Source organism: Toxorhynchites rutilus, chromosome 2 (genome assembly GCF_029784135.1).
Source record: "Toxorhynchites rutilus septentrionalis strain SRP chromosome 2, ASM2978413v1, whole genome shotgun sequence".
In the NCBI taxonomy this organism is placed as follows: Eukaryota; Metazoa; Arthropoda; class Insecta; order Diptera; family Culicidae; genus Toxorhynchites; species Toxorhynchites rutilus.
In genome coordinates, this window is record NC_073745.1 from 293563141 (window position 1) to 293589715 (window position 26575).

Below are 26575 nucleotides of genomic sequence, written 5' to 3' on the forward strand. Positions count from 1 at the left end.
CAAATATGTTTCAATCAAGTGCTATTAACAGATGGTTATCGAGTTAGCATTTTCATTGGGGGGCTTCCAGTATCGAGGAAAATGTGGAAATATCTAATCGTTACTGAAAATAATCTGCCAGTTCCTCTGGGAATTTAAAATTACATTCATATGAAAGAGTTTATTTTAATGTTTTCTATCCATGTAACACTGTGACCAAATACATTTGGTTTTGTGATTTTTCAATCAATCGCAATTAACAGGATAGCTTCTGAAAATTATTCTTCCCCATCAGTAGGATATTTCCGTATCCAATATTGGATGCATAAAACCTTGTGCCTCCAACGTAACGCTCTCTTTTTCGAAGTTCTCCAAATATTCATTCATTCAGAATGAATTCAGATTCAACTTCATACAAATGATCTCTAAATCAACGATAGTCCTACGTCACCCTTGCGGTTATACCATAGATATAAACCACTTCCTGTTTTTTTTTGTGTTTAGGTTTTCATTTTACCCTCCATATATTCCGGTTAGACGTAGTCCCACGTCAAAAGGGTACACTTGTGTATGGTAACATATACTAAATTGTTTACAAAAGTGGACGTTTCAGTTACATCGGATTGTTGTCTTCAGTATATTTTTTCATTTGTTGATTTGCACACTAGAAAAAACCAAAATAATTGAATTTCAAATGCAGTTTTATTTACACTTGCACATTTTTGAACAAGTACGTTATATAAAGTTCTTGAAAAAATTCTGGCTCCCCTTCTAACGGAAAAGACAATTTGAGGTTATGGGTGTGTTCGACAAATGGAACATGAAATAAAAAAAATTATAGGAGGTTGTGTCCAAGATACGACCGCATTGTTGACGTAGAACTACGCTGTTATTCTATATAAGTCGCTTATTCATACCTTCGGATATTATTCTATAATGCTGTGAAATTTTAGAAACAACTGCTTAGTAGAATAATCTCTGAAATGGTTTTTTCATTGTAGAATTTGTTGACGATAATTGATTGATGATTCATTCTTGCCCTCGCAAAACAATACACTAGCTGATCGTAAGTCGCAATTTATTTCATGTCAATGCAATGAAAATTTACCTCGAATGCTTTTCTATTTTTTTGCCTTTTTCGCAATTGACATAGACTCGGCTAGACTCGATTATATACATGTTGCACCAGCACCATTTTTCCACATCTCATAACTACATCAATATATCTTTGGCACCGCATGGGAACAACAATGACAACACTTGCAAGTATCAAATATCATGCTACATGTATAGTATTGCCTTAAAGGAATCGCACCTATAGACAACGTTCGTACAACGTAAACCAAGCGCCAAACGAGCGTTCGCCATAGCATGCATACAGAGCCATACATTGGTGGCTTGAAACTACTAGGAATATAAAACACTTCTCATCATTTTGCGCTATTCTCAAAAGAAACGCTTCTGTTAATATTACTGGCCTCGAAAAAAGTTGTATTTCTTTCTCATGCTCGAGAAAAGCGCAGCTATCACCCTTAGTGGAGGAAGTTTTGCTACTGGCAAGCGAAACCACATACAAAATTCCAGAACGACATTTACTTTCTCGGTGACTAAACAAGCGAAATAAACTCTTTTTGTTAATAACAACCTCGAAAACAGTAGCAATGCTTCATAGCGCTAATGCAATCCTAGCTGAAGGCACTTTTGCAACTGGCACGCGAACCCAAATATGTTATAACATTCCAGTAAGATATTCAAGATGCTTGGTATTCCCCAAATATTTTTTTGACTCACAACCTTATGATGATGGAAAACAAACAATGTTAACTGCTTGGAAAAAGACTGAATTATGCCACACAGCTTGTACTCTGCTGTAACACCCATCGATGCGAATTCGCTGATGAGTTTGTCAAGAGCGACCGTCTTCACCACCAGCGGGGGGAGCTTGATTTTGGTTGCTGCCTGGGTAACGACGTTTACATTTTCGACCGACGCGCCGAAATCGCCTACTTCGCTGTTGTGCGATGCGGTGTCACACTCGCGAAGGCTCGGTTCAGTGCGAGCGCTTTTCACTGCACCAATATCGCGTGCATCATTGGATGACGCTTGCCTCGAAATATTATTGCCCCTGGCAATGCGTTCGTTTTTTGCAGGGCTCGAGCCTGCCTTACTCTTCTTCTTGCTCATCATACACTACGCGAAGCATCCAATTTATGACGCGGAAAGAAAAACACACGACACGAATAACGCGTAAAACGAACAGAAAAAACAAACGACGATATCCAAGTTGGATTTCCACTGGTGGGGTCCAATCTTAGATCGAAGCGTAGCGAAATCAAAGTGAACTGGATTGCTCAACAGTCCGATGCCGAATGAAAGTTTGCCTCAGCAAGATCCACTGTTTATACTCTAGGCAAGTATTCCCCTTCATTCTTCTACTTTTTCTTTGTTCATGGGAACTTTGAATCCTACGATTTCCCCTCCGTTGGTCGTCGATAAGTTGCTCGTTATTGACAGGTCTGTTCGGGAAAGCACACAAATGGACAGAACAAATGTATGGGAAAATGGAAACGCTTAAAGTTTTCATGAATTTTAACCATTTACAAATCAGGGGATTCTAATGTATAGCATATTAAACAAATCTTACGGAATTTCCGATTCGTTTAGTATGTGAATCGCCAAAATCCGTTCGCGGCAAAAATAGTTATTAACGTTAACTTTATTTCATAAAAACGTGACCTGTTTTCTGATTTGGCACCCTTAATGAAAGACGTTGTTCTACGTCAAAAAACTACATCTAAAAATGTATTATTCGTTTAATATTTTAGTGTAACAGAACCCCGGGTGATTGAAAAACTGTTGAAACATTCTATCAGGCGTTGTAAAAAATTAGAGGTAGTAAAAAAATCGCAAGCTTATTCCGAGGAGGCACTTTCTTATTTATATTTTTTTTGAAAATTACAGTGCCAAATGATCATTCATTACACAATATTTTTAATCGGGTTTTACAAAGGTGAGGGTTATATAAATGTTATCAATAGGGCAACATAACATGTGTAACTTTCAAACGCAGTTGTTTTTGAAGATAAACAACAATCGTAATTGATTTCTGCTCAACATTTGGAAAGTGTCAACAATTAGCGAGGTACCCTAATCCTAATTTTGTTTAAACTCAAGATAATAGACTGTATTCGACAAAGTTTTAGATCTTAGTGAAATATGAACTTTTGGCGAAGGCATCAACTTTCTATCTTTTAAAGTTTTTGGAATATATGGTATTTTTGTATGGAAACTCCTGAAAAAATAATGTTTTATTCGTAACCTTTGTGTGTGTAAATTCTCGCGTTTGACAAGTTTTTAACATGTTTCTAAATAGAAACAAGCCTCCGAAAAATGTAAATCGTGATAATCTATATATATATATATATATATATATATATATATATATATATATATATATATATATATATATATATATATATATATATATATATATATATATATATATATATATATATAACAAAAAAACATTCTTGTTACTGTTCATATATTTTTTTATAATCAGATTGAATCAGGGAAATAAGTGGTACTGAGCTGATTGACAGGCGAGTAGCACAAGAGAGAAAAGAGGACAGTCGTGTACTGGAGACAGCTCCAGCAGGAAATGTTCAAGTGGTGTTGTAAAAGTTTGAATAGAGTAGGATATTACACAAGCGTCAAGCACACATACCTGGATACGGTATTCTACCGTAAGTGACCAACTCTGTCAGCAAGATGCCGAAACTCCACACGTCCGACTTGATCGAGAATTTGCTGTAATTCGCCGCTTCCGGTGCTGTCCACTTGATTGGGAATCGTGCCCCGACGCGTGCTTCGTATTCATCCTCTTTAATCAATCTAACGACGGGGGCAAACAAAATAGAGACGATTAGCTGACTAATTCCAAGCCACTTAGTATTCTACCGACGGATCGGGACGTACCTTGCAAGGCCGAAATCGGCAATCTTAACGATGTTGCTATCGCCAACGAGTACGTTTCGTGCGGCCAAATCCCGATGAATGTAGTTTTGCGACTCGAGGTACGCCATACCGGCCGCAATCTGGGCGGCCATGTCGATCAGCTGGGGAAGCTTGAGATTTCTTCCCTTGCCTAGGAAGAGAGAGATGTATGTAAAAATAAAGTGTGTTTTTGAGTGAAAGTTTAGTCCGTGACTAAGCCAAAAATCGAGATGGTACCTTGCAAAAACTCTAACAGAGATCCATGCTTCATCAGCTCGGTGATGATATAGATTGGTTCCTCCAGGGTGCACACAGCGTACAGCTGAATCAGTTTGTTGTGTCGCAGCTTCTTCATGATCTGAGCCTCCGCAAGGAAATCCTTCGGATCCATGGTGCCTGGAATGGTTCGGTGAAAGAGAGGATATGTAGATGAGAAATGTGGCTCTAGGCTTAGGTTGAATGAAACTGTCAGCGGATATGGGCAACGATCTGGGTAATTGTCGCATAAATATTCCTATGTTCGTTGTATCCTTAGAGCACCAATCGCGCACAATGCGGTCAAGAAATCGATCGTAACTCGTTGTCTCCAAGCGCAAACACAGGAAGTAATAAAGAGAATGAAGGGCAGAAAGTAATCACAGCAAATTAATCTGTTTTTTTCAATCGATCGAAAACACAGTTTCGTGTGATTATATTATTTCACACTTTTCTTAAGACGGGATATTTAGATGAGAAACAGTCAAGTCGGTTTTTGACCCCATTTTTTCCCATTGGAGTGGGAAACAAAATCGGATAAAGTGGCAACAAACCGCATATTCGTTTCGAAAACAGTGATATACAGTGGGTAAACTTTTTGATTGGAACATAAGGTTGGAGCGCTTCTTCATAACGTATGCATTTAAAAAATGGACTTATTTCGGATGGCGATGAGAGAAAAACTCAATGGATCAAAAATACTACAATGCTACAAGCCGTCCAAAAAATGATTGGCCGCCCTGCCTCACGATAGTTGACTGGAACCTTAGCCATGATCGATAAACAAATAAATGTCAGCATGTTCTTCAGATTTTTCGTGACCTTGGCTGCTTCTCTGTTTGATCACAAAAATATTGGAGTAGATCCTCCGTTTGTGGTTAGCCCAGCAATTTTCTATCGGTCAAAGCAAGAGGACTTTGGAAGGGTTGGCGGACTTCATTACAACGTCTATTTTCAGCCGCTCTTTCTAAGTGACTGCCTGCGACTCAGACACGACCGGCCTAGGCTGACGTTTCCGCATAAAAATGTCCATTTTAACCACGTACTCGTTCACAGTTTGGCCGGTTGCTCCGACCCCTCGGCTCAAGGCGCGGGCTCAGGGCGCTTCCTTGCTCTTGGTCTTCCTCTTCAGCATCTGTCGCACTTTACGGTTGCACAGCACTGTCGGACGATCAGAGCCAGGCTTCCTTTCGCCGTTCTCGTCATTATCCTGAAGAAAAGGGATGTTGTAGATGCCGGATCGCCTATATCCCGATGACACAATGTAAGTGTTCTGAAGAACAATAATTTTTCAAACGAATGCTGTTTTTGTCGTCCTGCGTGTAATTTTGTCGTCACCAAAAACCCCAAAATTTTTCGAGCTCAATCGGCTGTCATTTGGACAAGGTCTGTATCCACGATAAGCTGGACATCCAAAACATGTAATAAAACAACTATGAAGCTTTAAATCTCCAATGTGTTACAGGTCGGACTCGATTATATACAGACTCGATTATATGTGATTCGATTATATACAATTTCGGACTCGATTATATACAGTTTGGAAAAAAATATTTTTTTAATACTTCAAATATGACTTATTTCAAGAAGAAATGTAACCTTTCAACGTTAAGGTGTAATGTATGTGGCTATTACATGTACAGTGGGGTAAAAATCGTGATTTTTGAAAATTTTCACCATGAATTGTTTATATCGATATTGCAGCCAAATTAAGAACGATAGAAGTTCGGTGTCGAAGAACAAATTGTAGAAAGGTTAAAAAGCTTCAATTTAATTGATAAAAACAATCCAGTTTAATATAATTTTTTTGGGATGAAATTAATAATAACACATTAAAAATAATTAGCTTTTATGTTTTTCATTTCCAAAATGTTATTAAAATCCACTTATTTAGATGATTCACTACTATATCCTGTACTAAATTTTCTCATCTATTAAATGAACGCAACAAAATCGTCTTCTGTAGCGTACTTTGTAATGTAGAGCCAGTTTGAGGCAACAGAGTCCGAAACAAAAAAAAACTCTGTCATTGTTGAAATTCGAACATATGCGTAGAAGGTTTTTTTTCATCAAATATGATCATCTATCACCTTCTGAAAGAATCCGGATAAATTTATTTTTTTCATGTGTGAAAGGTGTTTTCTGACTTTAAGGGCTTGAATCAAAACCCAAATTCCTCTTTAATATTCAAAAAACAAAAAATACATGCAAAAAAAATGAATAATACAAAACTTTTTTTTTTTTTGACTCGATTGTATACAGGATTCGATTATGTACAGTGATAAGAAATCAAAAACTGTATATAATCGAGTCCGCGCTGTATTTGTTTCATGTGTATGGAATATGGAGTAATTCCATGCCAAATTAACCGAAAAACGACCTATTTTGACGCAACCCTCTCCATTTTTTTAACCTTGTACATATGGCTACCCAAAATCACAATTTTCATAACCATATAACTGATTTTGAATACGACTGATTTTTCATAAGCAGAAAAATTGAACATTTTTAAAAAAAATCATAGCTCGAAATCAAGATTAAAAAATAATAGGTTCTCAAATGGGGATCAACACTAGGGTAGGAGCCTACCTGTTGGTCTCAAATGTTCCTATCTCACGCCTCCACGAAGATCATATGACGACATTTTTAGATCGGGCGTGAACTGGAAACACACACCTGGTCTTGGCTCCGAGAACGGGTGTCGAAAGTGGCTAAGTGAGGGGGTGCGAGCGAGTCAGAGCGCTATATCTCTCCCGGGGAAGGCCTCCCGGGTCATGGAGGCCTTGCCAACCCGCTGTCTCCCGGGCAAAGGAGATACACCCAGAAAATGGAGCTACGTTCACGAAGAATACTCAGAATGCGATCGCCCGAGGAGGGTCCCCGAACTGGAGCTGGTCCTGGAACGGGCGTAAGAGCGAGCGGCCAGCGGCTGGAGGGCGATGTGCAAGAGCGGGCCACCAGCCGGGTTCAACCCGAAGAGCTACCGCCACACGGAAACAGCAGCCATCGACATCACCAACGAAACGCTGCGCCTACGAGGCGTGTTGCGACTGTCAGACGACAGTCGTCCACACTTGTGGGTACTACTAGGCGACGGATCATGTGGACACATGAAATGAATGAATTCGTGATCCGCGCCTATTACATCTGCACTGCTTTGGAGACGGACATGAGCGGTCGCCCTCGAATACTCGCAATGTTCGAGGAAGCGTATCCAGAGTTCGTCGGGAGGCTTGACCAAAACGCGATGAACGCGAGGCGTAGAGCGATTGTACGCAACAATATGCTCTCCCAAACGCAAGTCGACGAGATCAAGCAGCAGGTGCAGAGAGAACTAAGCTCCAGAACAAGCAGAGCAAGCGATGTGTCGAGACGAAGTTCAGTACGGCTGAGCAATTCATTCGCGAGTGGGGCACGCGAATCAGCACCAGTGGAGGCCACAGTACAACAACCCCCTGAGCCGGAAGATCCACAGCCAGATCAACAACTACTACGCGATCTGGTCTTCCATTACGACGAGGCGATCTCACAGTTCCGCGACACGGACCCTTTGTCGCGCCCCAGGATCCCGAAGTTGCAGCATTCCCGCAGGCTGACAAGTGCAGTAAAGCTCATGAACGAGCACGTTCTTCCGCTGCACTTGGTTGATGCTGAGAACATGGAGGAGCTGCAACTGAAAGTTTACTGTGCTGCTGTGGCGACCGCCAAAAGTTTAGGATACCGTATTAGGCCAAGAGGCGGACTGCTCCAACATCTCCGTGAAAGGCGTGAGCCTCCATGGCGAAGGAGATTGGAGCAACGGATCCTAAACAAGCGCGCCGCAATTGGAAGACTGATGGCGTACAAAAGAGGCAGCAGATCGGCGAAATTATGTCGCCAAGTTGCTGTGATCGTGCGGCCTACTGAACTTCGCCAGCTGGGAGCTCACCAGCTGACGGAAAAACTCGACACACTGGTACAGCAATTGAGCGTCCTAACTAAACGGCTGAAACGTTACTCTGACTCTGCAAAGCGCCAGGAACAAAATCGGATGTTCAGAGATAACGAAAAAGCGTTCTACGACCACATTAGCGACGAGAAGCCCGACTACCGCGAAGGTTTGCCAGATATTAGCGATGTGACGAATTCTGGGCTGGTATTTGGGAGACCCCAGTAGAACATCGCGACGGGCAAATGTGGTTAAGACGGGAGGAGGAGAGTTGTGGTGAAATTGGAGAGATGCCAGCTATCATCGTCGGAGAGAACGATGTCCGCGAAGCCTCGCGGTACCTGAGGAACTGGGCAGCACCGGGCCCCGATGGTGTCCAGAACTTTTGGCACAAGAAGCTGACCGTCGCACATCCAAAGATAGCTGAGTGCTTCAACAAGGTGCTACGTGACCCACACAACCTTCCTGAATTCGCCACCCGTGGCGTCACCTTCCTCCTCCCGAAAGACAGCAACACATTGAACCCATCAAAGTACAGACCGATAACGTGCCTATCGAGTCTGTACAAAATACTGAGCAGCATAATTACCGCCAAAGTTTCTGCTCACTGCGAACAGCATCACATCATCGCAGAAGAGCAGAAAGGATGCAGGAAAAATACGCATGGCTGCAAAGACCAGGCCATCATCGACGCAGCCATAGTCGGCCAGGCGGTATATAACCAGCGGAACCTAAGTATGGCCTACATCGATTACAGGAAGGCTTATGACTCCATACCTCACTCGTTTCTCGTCCGGGTATTGGAGCTCTACAAAATTGATCCCGTCGTCGTTAGGTTCCTGCAGCATGCGATGAGGCAGTGGAGTACGTCTCTGCACCTCAGTGATGGGGAAAATGTGTTGCAGTCTAGAACGCTGCAGATAAAGAGGGGGATATTCCAAGGCGACTCTTTCAGCCCGCTTTGGTTTTGTCTGGCACTGAACCCCCTCAGTAGGACGCTCAATAGAAACGGTCATGGCTATAAAATAAGGTATGGCGACGGCGCCCACGAAGAAGTGACCCATACCTTTTACATGGACGATCTCAAGGTCTACGCTGATTCACGTCAGCGTCTAGGTGTAGCTATCCGGGTTGTCGAAGACATAAGCAGGGACATCTGTATGGAGTTCGGCCTCGACAAGTGTCGCTGTGTCCACCTGCTGAAAGGACAACTTACCGAATCCGGAGGCTACGAGGTCTATGACGGCGAGTTTATAAGAGACATGGTTCGTGGCGAATCCTATAAATATCTTGGATTCCGACAGCTCACCGGGATTCGCCACTCCGACATCAAGACGGAGCTGCGAGACAAGTTCTTGAGTCGAGTGAACTGTGTCCTGAGGACTTTCCTCAACGCGGGGAACAAGGTACGCGCGATCAACACATTCGCGGTTCCCCTGCTGACCTTCAGTTTTGGTGTAGTCAAATGGAGCAAAACTAACCTAGAGGACCTTGAGAGGAGGATGAGGAAAGCATTCAAAGAGGCCGGAATGCACCATCCTCAATCGGCACTGGAGAGAGTTTCACTACCACGCAAAGAAGGGGGACTTGGAATCGTCGACATTTCTGCACTGTGTGTTGCCCAGGTACGACAACTGCGCGAGTACTTCGCAGAACGCGCCAACCAAAACGCGCTATACCGGGCTGTCTGCGCCGCCGACAGAGGATACAGCGCTCTGCACTTGGCGCAAGCGGAGTACCAACTCAACTGCAATCTGCAGACAGTGGAGGAGAAGATTGCAGCTTGGAAGCAGAAGGCAGTGCATGGTGCCCACCCCCATCAACTGGACCGGCCACACGTCGACAAGGCCGCATCTAATCTGTGGCTAACACGTGGTGAACTCTCTTCAGTAGTAGAAGCCGACATGATAGCCATCCAGGACAGGATAATGCCGACGAGAAACTGCAGGCGGTACGTCTGGCATCAAGACGTTGATGACATTTGCCGGATGTGCCATCAACCAGGTGAAAACATAGAGCACATTATGGGAGGCTGTCCCGTTTTGGCCAACGCAGCCTACACCGAGCGCCACAACAACGTGGCCCGTATTGTTCATCGACAACTGGCGCTCCAATGTGCTCTACTGGAAGACAACGTACCAAACTACCGGTACCTGCCTGCACCTGTCCTGGAAAATGACCGTTTCAAGCTGTACTGGGATCGCACTGTTCTGACCGACCTCTCGATCCACCACAACCGCCCAGATATAATGGTTTACGACAAGAGCGACCGCAAAGTCACCATCATCGATGTCGCTATTCCACTGAACCAGAATCTGGAGGAGACCCACGGTCGCAAAATCTGCAAGTACCGACCATTGGCCGTGGAGCTCAAGGAACTGTGGGGGCTAAGGGAGGTCCCAAGAATTGTTCCAGTCGTTCTCTCTGGAACTGGAATTATCCCGAAGACACTTCTGGAAGCGCTAAAGGTGTTGAACATCGAGAAGGAATTGGCCGGCATCCAAAAGTCGGTCATCCTTAGCACCTGCGCGATTGTCCGACAATTCCTCGGTCAGGACTAAAACAGCACGAGCATGCAGATACGTGCATTCCGCAGAGCCTAGTCCCCCTTTGGCATTCAGAAGCCCGGGGGCAGGTGAAAATTCTGGCTAGGTTCGCCTAGTTAAGAAGTGAGATAAGTCTGCCAAATAAAATATACAGCAAAGTAATTGGAAACTCATTGAACTGTTTAGAAAAAATAATATTTCAAATACACCGTCGAAAAATACTAAAAACTTTCGTATCTCAAAATACTAGGAACCCTTAGATATTTTTAATACATTTTTATTATAAAACCCTTTCAATCCAATAAATTTTGATATACAGTAATGATTTTAGAATAAAGATTTGAATTTTTGAAAATTTATAAATTTTCAATACTTTGAGAAATCGTAGTCATTCATTTTTAATAATTCATATCTTTATTTTTAAGAGTCCGACACCGCACTACTATATGTCAAAATTGGTTAAAGGGGAACCCTGGTCTGGAAGGTGGAAAAAATCAAGTTTTCTTTTTTTCATTTTTGGAAAGCTTATGCCCTCAGAAATGTTGTCCTAAAAGGATTTTTCGGTATCTGATTTCGTTGGAAAGTTGCACCAAGAACTATGAAGTCACCTCAAGGGAAGAAGCATTGCTGTTCGAATCTTCAAACGCGTTTTTCTCGAAACCACAGTGTTTGGATTTCGATCAAAATCGAATGATACACAATGTGTCATGCAAGTAAACTCTCATGAACATATAACCAAATATGAGAGGATCATTCAGATACTTGTATGAATGTCAGTAATCACTTGTGTAACATTTAGTGATTAAACTAAGAGAGGAACGAAGACTGTTGATTGCATATCCGATCTGTATCAAACATCGCATACCATTTTCGAAGCCTGCATACAAGTTTGAACCGCATATATCGTCCCATTTTACTATAGCGAAACCCACTGCACAGAAAAGTGCAAAGCAATAAATGATACAAGGAAAAATTACGTCATCATTCAGTCACCATTTGCGGAGAGCAGCGAATGGGAAAAGAGATAAAACGCGAGAGTTTTTGCTTCTCACTGGAGCGGTGTTGCTAATAAAACTATGCGGTCTATATGAATATGCATATTTCAAGGGATAGCGGCGTTGAAAATGGAAAATATAATCTGACTACCCTCCCTTAGCCACTATCGAGCTAAATAATAATATAGTTTGCACTCTCTGAGACTTTAAAATCAAGATCTGCTACATTAGCTGAATATGAATCTTTCGCTTTGCGTGGTCCGTATGATCCTGCTGTTTCATGATGCATGGAGAGGTCGATATGCATATGTTAGAGGCAAAGAAGAAAATAAGCGTTCTGACCAAAAGCGTATATGATAGCTTTGCTTGCATGCTGGTGTGCAACAAAGTGCGAGCCGATGCAGAGTTGTCTCGTTCTCTTTTGTGTCGTGATTTGCAACACATAACAACAAAAGAATACCGCTGGGAAATGTTTCCTGAAAGATCATATTTGAACGAACGAAAGCGATTTTTTCAATGAGTGGACCATTTGGCAAACACTGCGAAACCATGTTTTTTCAGCTGGTGGTATCGATATCTTCTTCTCGATCGATTTGGCTGAAATTTTTTAGAAGCATGTAAAAATGAATTATCTAAAGCGTTACATAGCCGTTTTTTGATATAATTTTTTTCGATTTTTATGAGCATCTAAACAGAGATTTTACATTAAAAATAACTCATTTTTAACAAAAAGTGGCAGCCATTTTGACAATTTTTCGAATTTTCTAAAACCCCTATGTGACGCCTTAGGTATTGTCCCAATGTTTCGAAATATTCATTGGAATTCGTTCTGCGACAGCCCGTTGCTTCAAAACCGATACCACCAGCAAGGTATCGATTTTCAGACAGCATTACGCATCTAGCTGTCAACAGCGTAATAATCATTATTTGTGCACTCAAAAAATGGAAAATACATCTTAAATAATAGCCAAAATACCCGAACACTTCACTTTATTCCTAGCATTCGAAAGAAAATCACTAAAATTCATTTTTTTTTGACCTTCCAGACAGGGGTCACCCCTTAAATTAAATGAGTTTTGTAATAAAATATATCGAAAAATATCGAAGGATGGGCCTATGAAGATACAAATATATTTAACATTGAATTCAATTTTAGAGTAATAGTTTTAAAATATTTTTTTTTAAATACTTCAACTTTTTTTTTTTTTTTTTTTATTAATTCGTTTATTTTTGCAGGCTCAGTAACTTAAGTTTAAAGGAGCCGAATTCTTAAATATAATTTTAAAACTATATATATAAACAATTTTCTTACATCTATGGTTAGTAAGGTGGAAAACCGATTACTCGCGGTGTACTCGAGTTTAGAAGGGTGACATATTTTTAGGAGAAGGATGGGGTATAAGAAAACTGTAACAATGTTGATGAACACTCAATTCTTAAATCTGTTTGTATATCTATAGACTTCAACTTTACCGTGCGTCATATTTTAATCAGACATCTCGATTTTTTTAAATAAAGTTAAATTTTTCCACATGCGCCCTTATGAAAAATCAGTCGTAATTAAAATTGGTCGTATGATAATGGAAATAATGATTTTGGGTGACTGCTATCATATGTACAAAATTTCGAAAAAAAATCGGAGAGGATCGGGTCAACGGTGTGGAATTGCTCTATGGCTTACAAATTTAAACATTAAGAACATCATCATTCTGTATTTATATGAAAATCTCCTTCATTAAGAGTTATTGGTATTTTAAAACTTCTGCTTCTTTCCAGAAAGCACCCACTCCATCAGACCCCACTGTATTCCGATTTGATCACATTACGGTTTTAGCATAGTGGCATTGATGCCATATTGGATCAACACAAAGGATTTTGATGCTTGATTGATAGACGATCTTCGAACAACGGGACGACAAAAGATAATTACGTTCAAGTCTCAACAGACGTTGCTGCCTAATTCTTTCGAGCTGAATTCTGCCGTTCTACGCATAGTTGTCCCATGCCCCAAAATCAGCAACTGAGTAAAACGCAATCGAAGTTTTCTAGCATACTTGTCTACCAGAAACTTAAAGCATTTCAGTTGAGCAATACAGCGGGCTTCTTATGAGCAGTAAACTATTGTGTTATGAAATGTGAAAAAATCCCTCACTTGAATCAATCAAGCTTTATTATAATTTTAAAAATTCATGGTGGGACAGATATGCCTAGAATATCAACATGGGACAATTGAACTTGATGGTGTTTTTTGAAATACTGGAAACAAACAATAAGTTTTCTCGTATTTTTCCGAAAGATTATGCATGAAAATATTGTTTTATGAAGAAAGGAGTGAGTGCAAATAATCACGCACCATGCATCATCAGTGCCGAACATCGCACGCGAAGCTACACCATAAGAGGCTTTTATGAAAAAAATGTCACCTCCAATGATTTCACAAGAACTTGTAAACCGTGTTTTTTTACTCGTACAGACATGGTAGATGGTTGCAATCAATTAATCAGACCGTGGTTCCCGTGTTTTTTGTGTCGTCAATGTCTCAGAACGAGATAGTTGGGAATTTTTACGATTTTCTTCATTGGGATTTCACGTGCATCACATGGGGATATATTTGAAGCAATCAATGAAGAATATCAAATGGAATGGGAAATGTGGGATCTTTCGAAGGTAGGAAGCTGCACTATTTTGAACCTGTTTAAATAATTTTGAATTTTTAAAATGACTTGATTTTTTAAAATGATTATCCGTTGATGAATATCGATTCGTTTTTTCTCTTCAAACGTTTTGAACTCATACACTTCGTTTCATAACTATAGAACTACTCATATTTTTAGTTCCCAGTGATATACCGGATATGATTATACATGGAGTTGAATATATTAGTTATCTCTGTTTATAAGACTAGCTGTATACTAGAGTGCCAATGAATTTATGGGAAAAACTCGACCCTAAAATTTCAAAAAAGTTACCCCATACAAAATGTTCGAGATGGTAGTAGTTCTCGGCGTTTCATGCAATTTTAATACATTTGGCATCGATTTTTTTTAAACCCCGTTTTCCTTTACTCCTCCCTTGGCTGATTTTGCGATTTTCAAAAAACTCAAACTTTGACCGCTTTGCGACACTCTTCTTGAGCTGAAATTTAGCATAGGGTGTTTTTTCGAGGTGGTGAACATTTTTATGGGGTAACTTTTTGAAATTCGAGATGACCATTTTCATTGGCACTCTACTGTATACGCTTCCTTTTTTGATGATGCGCAAAACCCTCAAGAACGGAAAAACGCTTGTTTTATATCTCAAAATCATGAATTTGTTTCTTCTTCATACTTCTAACATCAATTTCGCATGTATTACAGGTGGTCATAGGCCTGCGTTGGATTGTCAAGTTGAAACAATTTTAATTCTGCGGCGCTAAGTACTAAAAAGCTTTGAGGAAAACGTATCAATGGTACAAATTCAGATTTGAGTTCTCGGATGATTTTCAAGATTCGTCAAATTAGGTTCGCCTCAACTTTCACCGATTTCCAAAGTAGGAAAGCTGAGGTTAAGGTGGACAGATAAAAAAGCATTCTGATCGTATCTTTAGAAAGTTACGCTTTCCAAAACTTGAGTGCAGTTTGTTGTAGCATTGTACTGTTTCTCGAATAATCGGTCATATATATCGCAAAAAAGTGTTTTTCAATGTTTTTTACTAAAAACAATAGACCGAATAGAACGGATAGCTAATGTAATATGCAAATCCAAGCGTCTTTCATTGTTTATCCAGCAATTGAAACGTACACAAAAAGAGAGAAAGGAAGAAAACGTCTTTTCATTACTATCTTTTCACTGCCGAATTACTCCCACTAAAAGCTGTTCGTTTTACCACTAATTGTGCAATTCATGGCACTTTCATCTTGCGTCTAAGTGTAGTGGTTAATGGAGAGTTCAAAGCATATTAACGAAATTCGAACGTCTTCTTCACAAGGGAACTCTTAAAGCTGTTCCAAAATTTTGAAATTTGGGCTACCAAAAAGTGACCATGTAACGGAAAATGAAAGATTTTGAACACTCACATCTCGGCCTTTTCTTGATGAATCGCCGAGATGTCCACCTCAATCGATTGGAAATTTTTCTACGCACCTATTGAAATATCGATGCAAGGAAATTATTTTAAGAAATTATGAAAGCAAAGTAGTGTTGTTTGGCTTCGGTGGTAAGCGTGTGTTTGTTAGACCTTCCTTGAAGACATAAACCCTACCCCAATACACGGTTGAACATGGCGGCGCTAAAATCGTGATGAAAAAGGTGTTTTCGAAATTTTGGTGGATTTTCGGTCAAAATTTTTTTTCTCGAGATAACACCAGAATTTTTTTTTTGAAACTCTCGATTTCGTGCATCCCTCTCTTGGGAGATTTTTGAGAATCAAAAATAAAAACTTTGAGCGTTTTGAGGCACCCCTAAATCAAGTTCGGACAAAAAATTGGGCTGAAATTTTGCACAGGTCTTTTTTTTTGGGCCAATGTCTTAAAATTGCATGAAACGTAAGATTCCTGCCATCTGTATTTTTTTTTTGTCTAAAATCGACACTGGGACTTTCGGAATACGAGGCAAAACGTATGGTTTAGGGTGTCAATGAAAATGGTCATCTCGATTTTTCATAAAGCTTCGCGTGAAATATTTATTTACACGATAAAATACCAATTTTTTTTCGAAAACAAAATTTAAGTTTTTCGAAAACCGAAAAATATAAAAAATATATACAGGGTAACTTCGATATAATGTATATTATACTTTTAAAACTGTACGTTGTATCGAATTGTACATTATATCGAAGCATAATAAAGAACTCAGAAACGAAGCTTATACTACTTTATTGTGTTTCTGTTTGAGTAAGGTTCATGAATAAATTCAACTAGAAGACGAAGCCAACCATTCTGATGAATAGAATCCGGAATCACAAAACAGTTGTATTTCGGGATTGGTTAAAGGTACAAAACAGGCTTTAGTATAAGAATACAGATAATTTCTAGTTCTTTCAAAAAAAAAATATTCAAAAAATTATTCCTTTGGACTTTGAAAATTTGTACGTTATATCGAGTGACGTTATATAGAGGTTACGTTATATCGAAGTTCCCCTGTATATTTTTTCGATGCCAAATGTCTTAAAGTTGTTATCTGTTATCTCAAAAAAAAATTTAAGTCAGAAATTGACTTTTTTGCATTCGGTCGATTCTCCGACTGAAAAGTCGATTTTTTACAAAATTTCGTGTTGATTTTCCCCCCATTTCGCATGAAGTTCCATATGAAAAGCCGAGATGACCATTTCCATTGACACACTTAACCATATGTTTTGCCTCGTATTCCGAAAGTCCCAGAGTGTCAATTTTGGAGAAAGAAACATTTTGTTTTTGAACATGTTGCTCGCTTCATGCCGCGCGTTCCAGTACTGCGTCTCCATCGTACGGCAGAAGGCACCTTCCCGATTATTTTTTCATTTGCAACAACATCGAAAATAAATTGGATTTAATATATAATTTTTAGACAAAAAAAAACGAATTTTCTACTCAACTCGACCCTGATGCATGCAACAACGATAAACTTGATTTCCCGTGAATTCCATAAGTGTAACAATTTCAATCTAACTATCTGATATCATAATTTACACTGGTTTTAGTGAAACAACCCCTATTATTTTCAAAACAATTAGTGGGATTTATTTAATGCTTTTTTTGGTATATTGAATTGTTTATCTTGTAGACTATTATACCAATAAAACAAGTTGTTTTCTACCTTTTTTTCTAAGTTATTTTATTAGTTCTCCTACGCTGTGTGAGAGAAAACACAACACTCGGTTTTTCAGTGAGTTAGCCAAATCTAAAAACAGGTCACGTTTTCATGTCATAGTTTTAATGTTACTAACTATTTTAACTGCGAACGGATTTTGATGATATTTATACTAGGGTGGCAATGGATGTATGGGAAAAATTTGTTTATTGGCCCAAAAAATGACCTGTGCAAAGTTTCAGCTCAATCGGATATGATTTAGGGGTGCCTCAAAGCGCTCAAAGTTTTGATTTTTTGGAAGATTTTCCAAGGGGTTAAGTGCCAAAAAGTCGATTTTCGGCCAAAATTTTTTTTCGAGATAACACCAGATCTCGACGTTTTAGGCATTTTTAAGACATTTGGCATCGAAAACAAATTTTTGATTTTCCAAGTTTCCTTTACTCCCCTCTTGAAAGATTTTCAAGGATCAAAAAATCAAAATTTTAAGCGGTTTGAGGCACCCCTATATCATGTCCGATCGAGCTGAAACTTTGCACAGGTCATTTTTTGGGCCAATAAACAAATTGTACATGGTCGGTTTTTGAAATTCGATAATTATTTTTTTTCCATACCTTTATTGCCTCTCAGGCTAAGTCCCAAAAGGTCGATTTTCGGCCAAATTTTTTTTTTCGAGATGACACCAGATCTCGACGTTTCATGCATTTTTAAGTCATTTGGCATTGAAAATAAAATTTCGATTTTCCAAATTTCCTTTAATAACAACCTCCCTCCCCCTCCCCCTTGGAAGATTTTCGAGGATCAAAAAATGAAAATTTTGAGCGCTTTGAAGCACTCCTAAATCATATCCGTTCGAGCTGAAACTTTGCACAGGTCATTTTTTTGGGCCAATAAACAAAATGTACATGGTCGGTTTTTTAAATTTGACATGACCATTTTCGCTGCCACCCTAATTTATACCAATCGAATAAAAAAACCCTGAGATTTGTCTGATTACCCGTAAATGGTTTAATTTAACGAAAATTTGAAGCATTTTCAGCAAAATGGCGTTTCCGTTCGATACAAAGGAAGGATATAATAGAAGATATCGCGCATAGTGGTGCAATTCAGTTCGGTGAAGGCACCGCGTCGATTTCCATGCCGTCTGGTGGAGAACGCTTCTGTATTTTTGCATCACACGCACACATTGTTGTTGCTTTTATGTGTTGCCAAAGATAGACTAAAAAGCAAAAGATAGACATGAAATTAGGAAAATCGACAATTTTTTTTCGATGCTAAATGACTGAAAAATGCAAGCTTTGTGATCTCGTGTTATCTCGAAAAAAAAAATTTGACCGAAAATCGACCTTCTGGAGATTCAGCTTGAGTGGCAATGAGTGTTTGAAAAAAAATCATTATCCAGTTTAGTGAACCGACCATGTGCATTTTGTTTATTGGACCAAAAAAATGACCTGTGCAAAATTTCAGCTCAATCGGACAAGATTAGGTGTGCCTCGAACAAAACAAACAAGTAACACAAGGGGTGCCTCAAAGTTTTAATTTTTTGACTAAGATTTGAGGTCAAAAAAATTTTTTTAGGGTTAACACCAGATGTCAACGTTTCATGTAATTTGAAGACATTTAGCAGCAAAATGTTTTTTTTTAAGAAAACCCTGTTTTCATGTACCCCTCTCTTGGGAGATTTTTTAGAGTCAAAAAATCAAAACTTTGAGCGTTTTGAGGCACCATCAAATCATGTCCGGACGAAAATTGGACTGAAATGTTGCACTGATCATTTTTTGGGCCAATAAACAAAATATACATGGCCGATTCTCTAAATTCGATGATGAAATTTTTTCATACATTTACTGCCGCTCAGTCTAAGTCCCCAGAAGTTCGACTTTCGAGGTGTACCGGTAAGTTTCTTCGGTTTTACAACAGATGGTGTAACTTGATCATTATTCCAGTGAATCAAATTTCCAGATATTCGTTGGAAAGCTACTGTCATTGCACGTCTTTTTTCAGTATATGTCGAAACAACATAGTTTTTTGCCACTTCGAATATGTCGAATTTCGTACCAACGAGAGTGTTTTCGCGGGGAGTGTTACTTTATTACATCAATATGGAGAAAAAAGCTGCGGAAAGTCACCGCTTTTTGGTGGAAGTTTATGGTAACTATGCTCCCACTTAGCGAACTTGTCAGACGTGGTTTGCACGGTTTAAAAGTGGTAATTTTGAACGATCTGGACCGCCATAAAAGTTTGAAGATGAATAATTGGACGCTTTACACGATCAAGATCCGTCATAAATGCAACAAGCACTTGCAGATACACTTTGAGGAGCTCAGCAAACCATATTCGATCGTTTAAAAGCAATGGGAATGATCCGAAAGATAGGACATTGGGTGCTGTATGAATTGAAGTTACGAGACGTCGAACGCCGTTTTTTCACGTGCGAACAATTGCTCCAACGGCATAAAAGAAAGGCTTTTTGCATCGAATCGTTAATGCAGATGAAAAGTGGGTCCATTACGACAATCCTAAACATCGGACAACGTATGGATACCCCGGCCATGCACCTCTACTGACGACAATTGAACATACTTGGAAACACAGGAAAGAGAGGTCCTATCCCACCCGCCGTATTCTCCAGACATTGCTCCGTTCGATTACTATCTTTTTCGATCGATTCAACAGGGCTTGGTTGACCAGCACTTCTTGACGAAGTCAAAAATTGGATCGATTCGTAAGTAGCCGACAAACCGGCCGATTATTTCCGCAAAGGTATCCGTGAATTGCCAGAAAGATGAGAAAAAGTTGTGACTAGCGATGGGTAATACTTTGAATATTAAATTTGTAACCATTTTTGCAGAATAAAGCATTAATTTTTGAAAAAAAATGAAGAAACTCACCGGTACTCCTATCATAAGGAGTTTTTTCATCTGAACAAATGACTACTGGAAAACATTATCCCAAAGCTTGGAAGTATTTGATGACCAGAACCCACCGAACTCGACCTGAATATCAAAATCCAGAAAGCTTTTCTCCGCGATAGTGCGTTAAGTTACAAATCACTGATTGTGCGTCAGGTTTTGGTACGAAAGCGCGTCTGTATTCACCGGATGTGGCACCACATGTCAGTTCTTTTTTCCCGAAAACCAAGGATAAACTAAAAGACATTTATCGACAAAGAACTGTTTTGACCGGCCTTTTTTTAAACGAAATAGAGCGTGCATCGAATAATCGAATAATAACATCAGTAAATATTGAAATTTTAATTTTAAATACTAGTGTTGAAAATCAATTGACACACTGTGTATGCTCTTTGAATGTACAAAAACCGTAAGTAAAGAGTCCATATAATGTGCGTTAGAACTAGTTTCGTTTTTTTTGTACAGCAAACTTACCAGATTTGAGCGTCTTGATGGCGACCGGCGTCGTGTTGTTCCACAAACCTTCCCAGACGTCACCGAACTGGCCGGAGCCGAGCTTGCGGACAAACTTGAGCGACGTTCGATCAATCTCCCACTGATCTCGTGTGCGATGGGACAGCCCATCGGTGACCGGTTTCTCGATCTAGAAGAAAAAAAACGAAACACAGAGAAAAAAAAGTTGGAATCAGTCAGATTCGAGAATGTGACACACTGCGCGCGCGTTATCAGATTCGCAATCAAACAAACACGGTTGCGATTATTTACGAATGCTGAAACGGTTTCTATGCTGGATGGTTGGATGGTGATATTTTTGCTGTATCGATTACCGCGGAGGAACGGGGTAAACGAACCTGGGGCAGAATCAAAACAAAGGATGAACCAAAACGGGGTTTTTCCGCAAAACACGAAATGCTCTATTCACCAGAAACGGGGAGGGGAATGAGTGGGTGTTCGCACAGGAAGGATGAGGAGGAGAGAACAAGAAAAAAGTCGTCACCGGGGTTTCTTTGAAAGCACGTGATGCCATTTGTAACGATGGGTGGGGTGTATTGGCTTTTGCATGAAATTTGCAAATGCCCATCGGCGGGATCACCTGACTCTCTCACATATGGGCGCGATGGATGAGTTGGAAGCATGCGATTAACATTTTTGGTTTCGAGCGCCACAACAAAACACAACACTGCAGAAAAAAAAGGTTATTCGGTTTAAGGTGGATGGGTCAGTTGTCGCCAAAAGGCGTTTGAAGCAGAGAGATTGTAGTTGCTAAAAGGTTACGCGGTTCTCGGAAATGCAATAAAGTCTGCGCTCGGAACATTATCCCTATGAGGTGTCGCATCAATATCTGAAGTATTCCTATGCTTGTCGAATGCCTACACACCGGTATCAGAATCGAATGGTGACACATCAGCGGAGCGTTTGTTTTATGCGTCGATTTATATTCAGATACGGGTGCACCACGATATTAAGATGGGCAGATATTGTTTTACGGCGAGTTTTACTGCATATTCTCGGGTAGTATACGGGGAAGAAAGTCGTAAACGTTTAAATTCTTCACTTCAACAGATGGCTGTCTCTCTTGGGTGTCAAGTCTAGGACGAAAACAGTCGTAAAAAATACATTTCATTCCGATAATTACTGGTGGCGTGTGCTGAATTGCTGAATTTGAATACCGTTGTACTTCACGCAAAATCCCAATCACTTACACGCGAACACAAACATATGAAGAAACTTGATCTTTGTTGATTGATTTTTTTGGCTTCCTTCATCTAATCCAACGTCCATCCAACATCTAATTCGTTGTTGTGTGTTCTCTTAGTTGCGGAAATAGAATCGCTCAAAAAAAGGTGAGAGGTAGCTCCACTCAACCACTTAGCTGCTGCTGGCTGGCTGGCTGGCAGTTGGCTGGATCTACACAGAAGCTTCTTTCAACAATTCTTGCAACACATTAAAAGTACCGCTATTCAGTGGATGACGAGAATGCAGATTCGCGGGTAGCCGCCGCCGCTTTGTGGGGTAGCTTCCGGAATTCGTGATCAATGTTTGAAAAGATTGTTTGTTCGCGGTGAAGTTCGTCGTCATTTGTTGTGTAGCACTGCACCACCATTGATTGAAATCTCTCACCCTCGCGGGCCAGGCCGAGGCCCAAGGTCCGATTAAAACATGGAAACGTGCCTTGGGTCTGGCATTTTGCGGGGTAGGTATAATTTGATGCGTTGAAAATTATCCGTGTGATTGATTCGCGGCGTTATAGCGGAACTTTCCTTCGTTCATACATTGGACTAGAATCTCGAAGCAACACGGTGGTGTGCGCATTAATAGTTGTAGTTTTGCTGAGCGCAATTCGATTCATTTGGACGAATTACTGAAGCACATTTGAAGAACATTCAATTATTTGTGTAGTTAAAATATACAGTGATAGACATTCGTTTAGCCGCACTTGAAAAAAAAAACTTGAAACACTTACAAAACAACTAGGAATGTTCTTTTTATCGGGATACTTATTTGCTGTAGTGATAGTATATTTAATTCACTTTAATTGGAAGGACCTGCGTCACAATCACACACACACAAGGCGGCATCGGTGAATATAAACATTCAAACGTTCTTTTTTTCCCGAGACATACGTTTAGCCGCAGGGCATAAAAATCACCAAGCCTTTATCTGTGTTTTTAAACGGTTTTATTTAGCTTGCCCTGTTTGTATGTTTGTATGTTTGTATGTTTGTATGTTTGTATGTTTGTATGTTTGTATGTTTGTATGTTTGTATGTATGTATGTTTGTATGTTTGTATGTTTGTATGTTTGTATGTTTGTATGTTTGTATGTTTGTATGTTTGTATGTTTGTATGATTGTATGTTTGTATGTTTGTATGTTTGTATGTTTGTATGTTTGTATGTTTGTATGTTTGTATGTTTGTATGTTTGTATGTTTGTATGTTTGTATGTTTGTATGTTTGTATGTTTGTATGTTTGTATGTTTGTATGTTTGTATGTTTGTATGTTTGTATGTTTGTATGTTTGTATGTTTGTATGTTTGTATGTTTGTATGTTTGTATGTTTGTATGTTTGTATGTTTGTATGTTTGTATGTTTGAATGTTTGTATGTTTGTCTGTAGCGCTGAACCATATTAATAAAAAATTGACCCCCTTCCTGTTGACCGATTGATCTGAAATTTGCAATACAACTTTATCTCTGTAGTCATTATAAAATTGCGTATTTCATTTTCTCGAAAATCCAAGATGGCGGCCGCTACAAAATGGCGGATTACATATTTTTTCAAAACCTCATCAATATGGGTTTTCCAAAACCGCATAAATATGGGTATCAAATGAAAGGGCTTGACTGGTAGATTACGGTTATTTGAGAAAAATGCAAATCCAAGATGACTGCCACTACAAAATGACGGACTACATATTTTCTCAAAACTTCATCAATATGGGTATCAAATGAAAGGGCTTGACTAGTAGAATACGGTTATTTAAGAAAAATGCAAATCCAAGATGGCTGCCACTACAAAATGGCAAACTACATATTATGTCAAAACCCCGTTAATATGGGTATCAAATGAAAGGGCTTGACTAGTAGAACAAAGTTATTTATGAAAAATGCAAATCTATGATGTCTGCCACCATCAAATGGCGGGCTGCATATTTTCTCAAAACCCGATTAATATGGGTATCAAATGAAAGGGCTTGAATAGTAGATCACAGTAGATCATGAAAAATCCAAATCCAAGATGGCCGCAATCACAAAATAGCAAATTACTTTATTAAACAGTTTTATTTAGCTTGAACTGTTCGTATGTATGTTTGTATGTCTGTAGGGTTGTCCCACATTAATAGAAATTTGACCAATAGGAACTGACCGAATTTATAAAATACCTTTATCTCTGCTGTCATTTTAAAACTGATTATTTTGAAAAATCCAATTTGGCCGCCGCTACAAAATAGCTGATGCCATATCATCTCAAAAAAAAAAAAAGGTTGATTGAGATATGTGTATCAAACGAACGAACTTGACTTGGAGAACACACTATTTATTTTCTGCAATCCTCTCAATATCGGTTTCAAATGAATTTTTTTGACTGATAGAATACAGTACAATGGTTTTATTGTAGAGAAATATTCTAATGAAACAGATAATGTACTAAAAATTAGAAAATAAAATAAGTAAAAAAAACTTTTTAAGTTCAACAGTTTAATTGTAATTAAACATAATAATGTACTAAAATCTAGAAAATAATTAAATAACAGTTAGCAGTTATCACACCTCTCCTTCATTAGTCTAGGGCATTGATAAGAGTAAAATAAAATCGTGGGGCACGTTGGATTTCCATTATCACAATTAGCGACTTCTACATATGTCCCACGATTTTATTTTAGTCCAATTGGGATGGTCCGGACTGTTACAGTTGCTATTGGTACATTTTAAGTCAACGGCATGTCGTGAGATCGAAGCGAAACTTTGGGGGCGGAAGTTTGACAATGTGGGGAGTCGTTTCCTATCACAGCAAGCTCCTCATTTGTTTCATTTTCACCCGTGAAGTGATCCGAAATTGAGGTGGACATACTAAATATTAGCTACCGATTGGACTCGAAATGACATTCCATCGGCTGTAAAAAAAACATTGCCATAGGATTTGACTATTTTCGAAAATTTCTTAAAATTTCAAATGATGTCTATAATCAGATGGATATGTTCTAAGACTCCACCACCTCGGAATAATCTTGTGTGCGTCTAATTCATATGAAAAAATAGTCATTCCATCGGCTACAAAAAATAGTTATTGGTATCTTCACCGTCATTGCAGCTATTCAGGAGACAGCCCAATTGACGCCATTTGTTTTTGTTTGTTGTGTAATATATGCCTGATAAAATTGTGATGGCAGATTAATCATAGTCATTCATTTTATCGTTGAAAAAAATCGTGAAATCTCAAGGGAAGTCAGCTGCTAGTGATGTAATCTATCGAATGATCGATTGATGACTGCGAAAGTTGTCTGTTATTTCAACGATTACTACGCAATTAATAATCGAAGCGTGGCAATGATTTGCGTAAATTTTTTTTCACTAGGGGTTTTTTCGTGGGAACTTCTGAAAAACAAATGTTATGTTCGTAACATTGTTGTGTGTAAATTCTTGGGATCGGAGTCTTCTTGGCATGTTTCTAGATAAAAAAAATTGCTGAACATGTCAAAAGCGAGAATTTATACCCAAAAATGTTACGGGTTGAACTTCAGTAGCAGTTTTTCAAAAAAAAAAAAAAAAAAAGGAAAAATTTGTCATTGGATAAACTTTTCCTGTATTCCTGTAGAAATACTCTCCTTTCGATGTATGGATGACTTGTTGGTTATTGTATGAGCTATTTATATATTTTTACAGAATTCAAATAAAAATATTATCAGAAAAAATATTTCAATTTTAAAATATTGTTTAAAATACCACAGTGCATATCGAAGGAAATTTCTCTGACGAAAAATCCCCCGGCCAGAACGGGAAACCAACCCGAACACCCGGCATGATAATGTGAGACGCTAACCACTCGGCCACGGGTGCACCTCGTTTCTCCAATATATATATTTTTTAAATTGTTTGATACTTTTTTGATGAAAACTTATACGTTTCTCTACATTATTATACCAAGATGTCAAGAAAAATTATAGTTTTAGAGTTAGCAAATTTTGTAAAAATTTAAGACCAAAACATTCATCCTTTTCAAAAAGAAGTCTTAATTATTTTCTTGAGATTTCAAGTAGCGAAGTTGCTCCACTGGCCAATGTCTTTACATCCACAATGTTTCTCTGTAAACTGTGATGGTGTTACCAATGCCCAGTAAATTTGGCTACAGTTTTGAAAAATCCCTGCGAAACAAAAACACGTAGGTCGTTCACCCGAAACGCAAATATAGCGTTCGTTCTATGGAGAGAGGAAATATTTTAATTTCAGCTTCATCTGTTTTCAACTTATTGGGCATAAATAACTTTTTCGTGATTTCAAATATGCAGTCTATTTTCAGCTAGCAAGTTCAATGCATTGTGTCCTAATGATGATATCACACGCAGAGATTTTGCTCGATGCAATGGTCAGGAGCAAATTCACTTCGGAGGATGATGTTGTTAGTGGAAGATATCACACACAGTGCCAAATCGAGGTTGTTAATAAATGTGGAAAATCGAGCAACAAATGTTTGATCTCCGAGTG

The 26575-nt window shown here is 39.1% G+C and overlaps 1 protein-coding gene across 2 annotated transcripts in view; it reads right to left on the bottom strand.

Moving 5' to 3' along the window:
* LOC129764994 (uncharacterized) overlaps positions 1–26575 on the bottom strand; it is a 196396-nt gene that overhangs the window by 12047 nt on the left and 157774 nt on the right. For both annotated transcript variants that reach the window (XM_055764722.1, XM_055764720.1), the window contains exons 5-8: positions 20849–21017; positions 4213–4371; positions 3958–4126; positions 3707–3873 (exon numbers count right to left, since the gene is read on the bottom strand). In XM_055764722.1, the coding sequence (XP_055620697.1) occupies positions 3707–3873; positions 3958–4126; positions 4213–4371; positions 20849–21017 (664 nt within the window). The remainder of the gene's footprint in view (positions 1–3706; positions 3874–3957; positions 4127–4212; positions 4372–20848; positions 21018–26575) is intronic.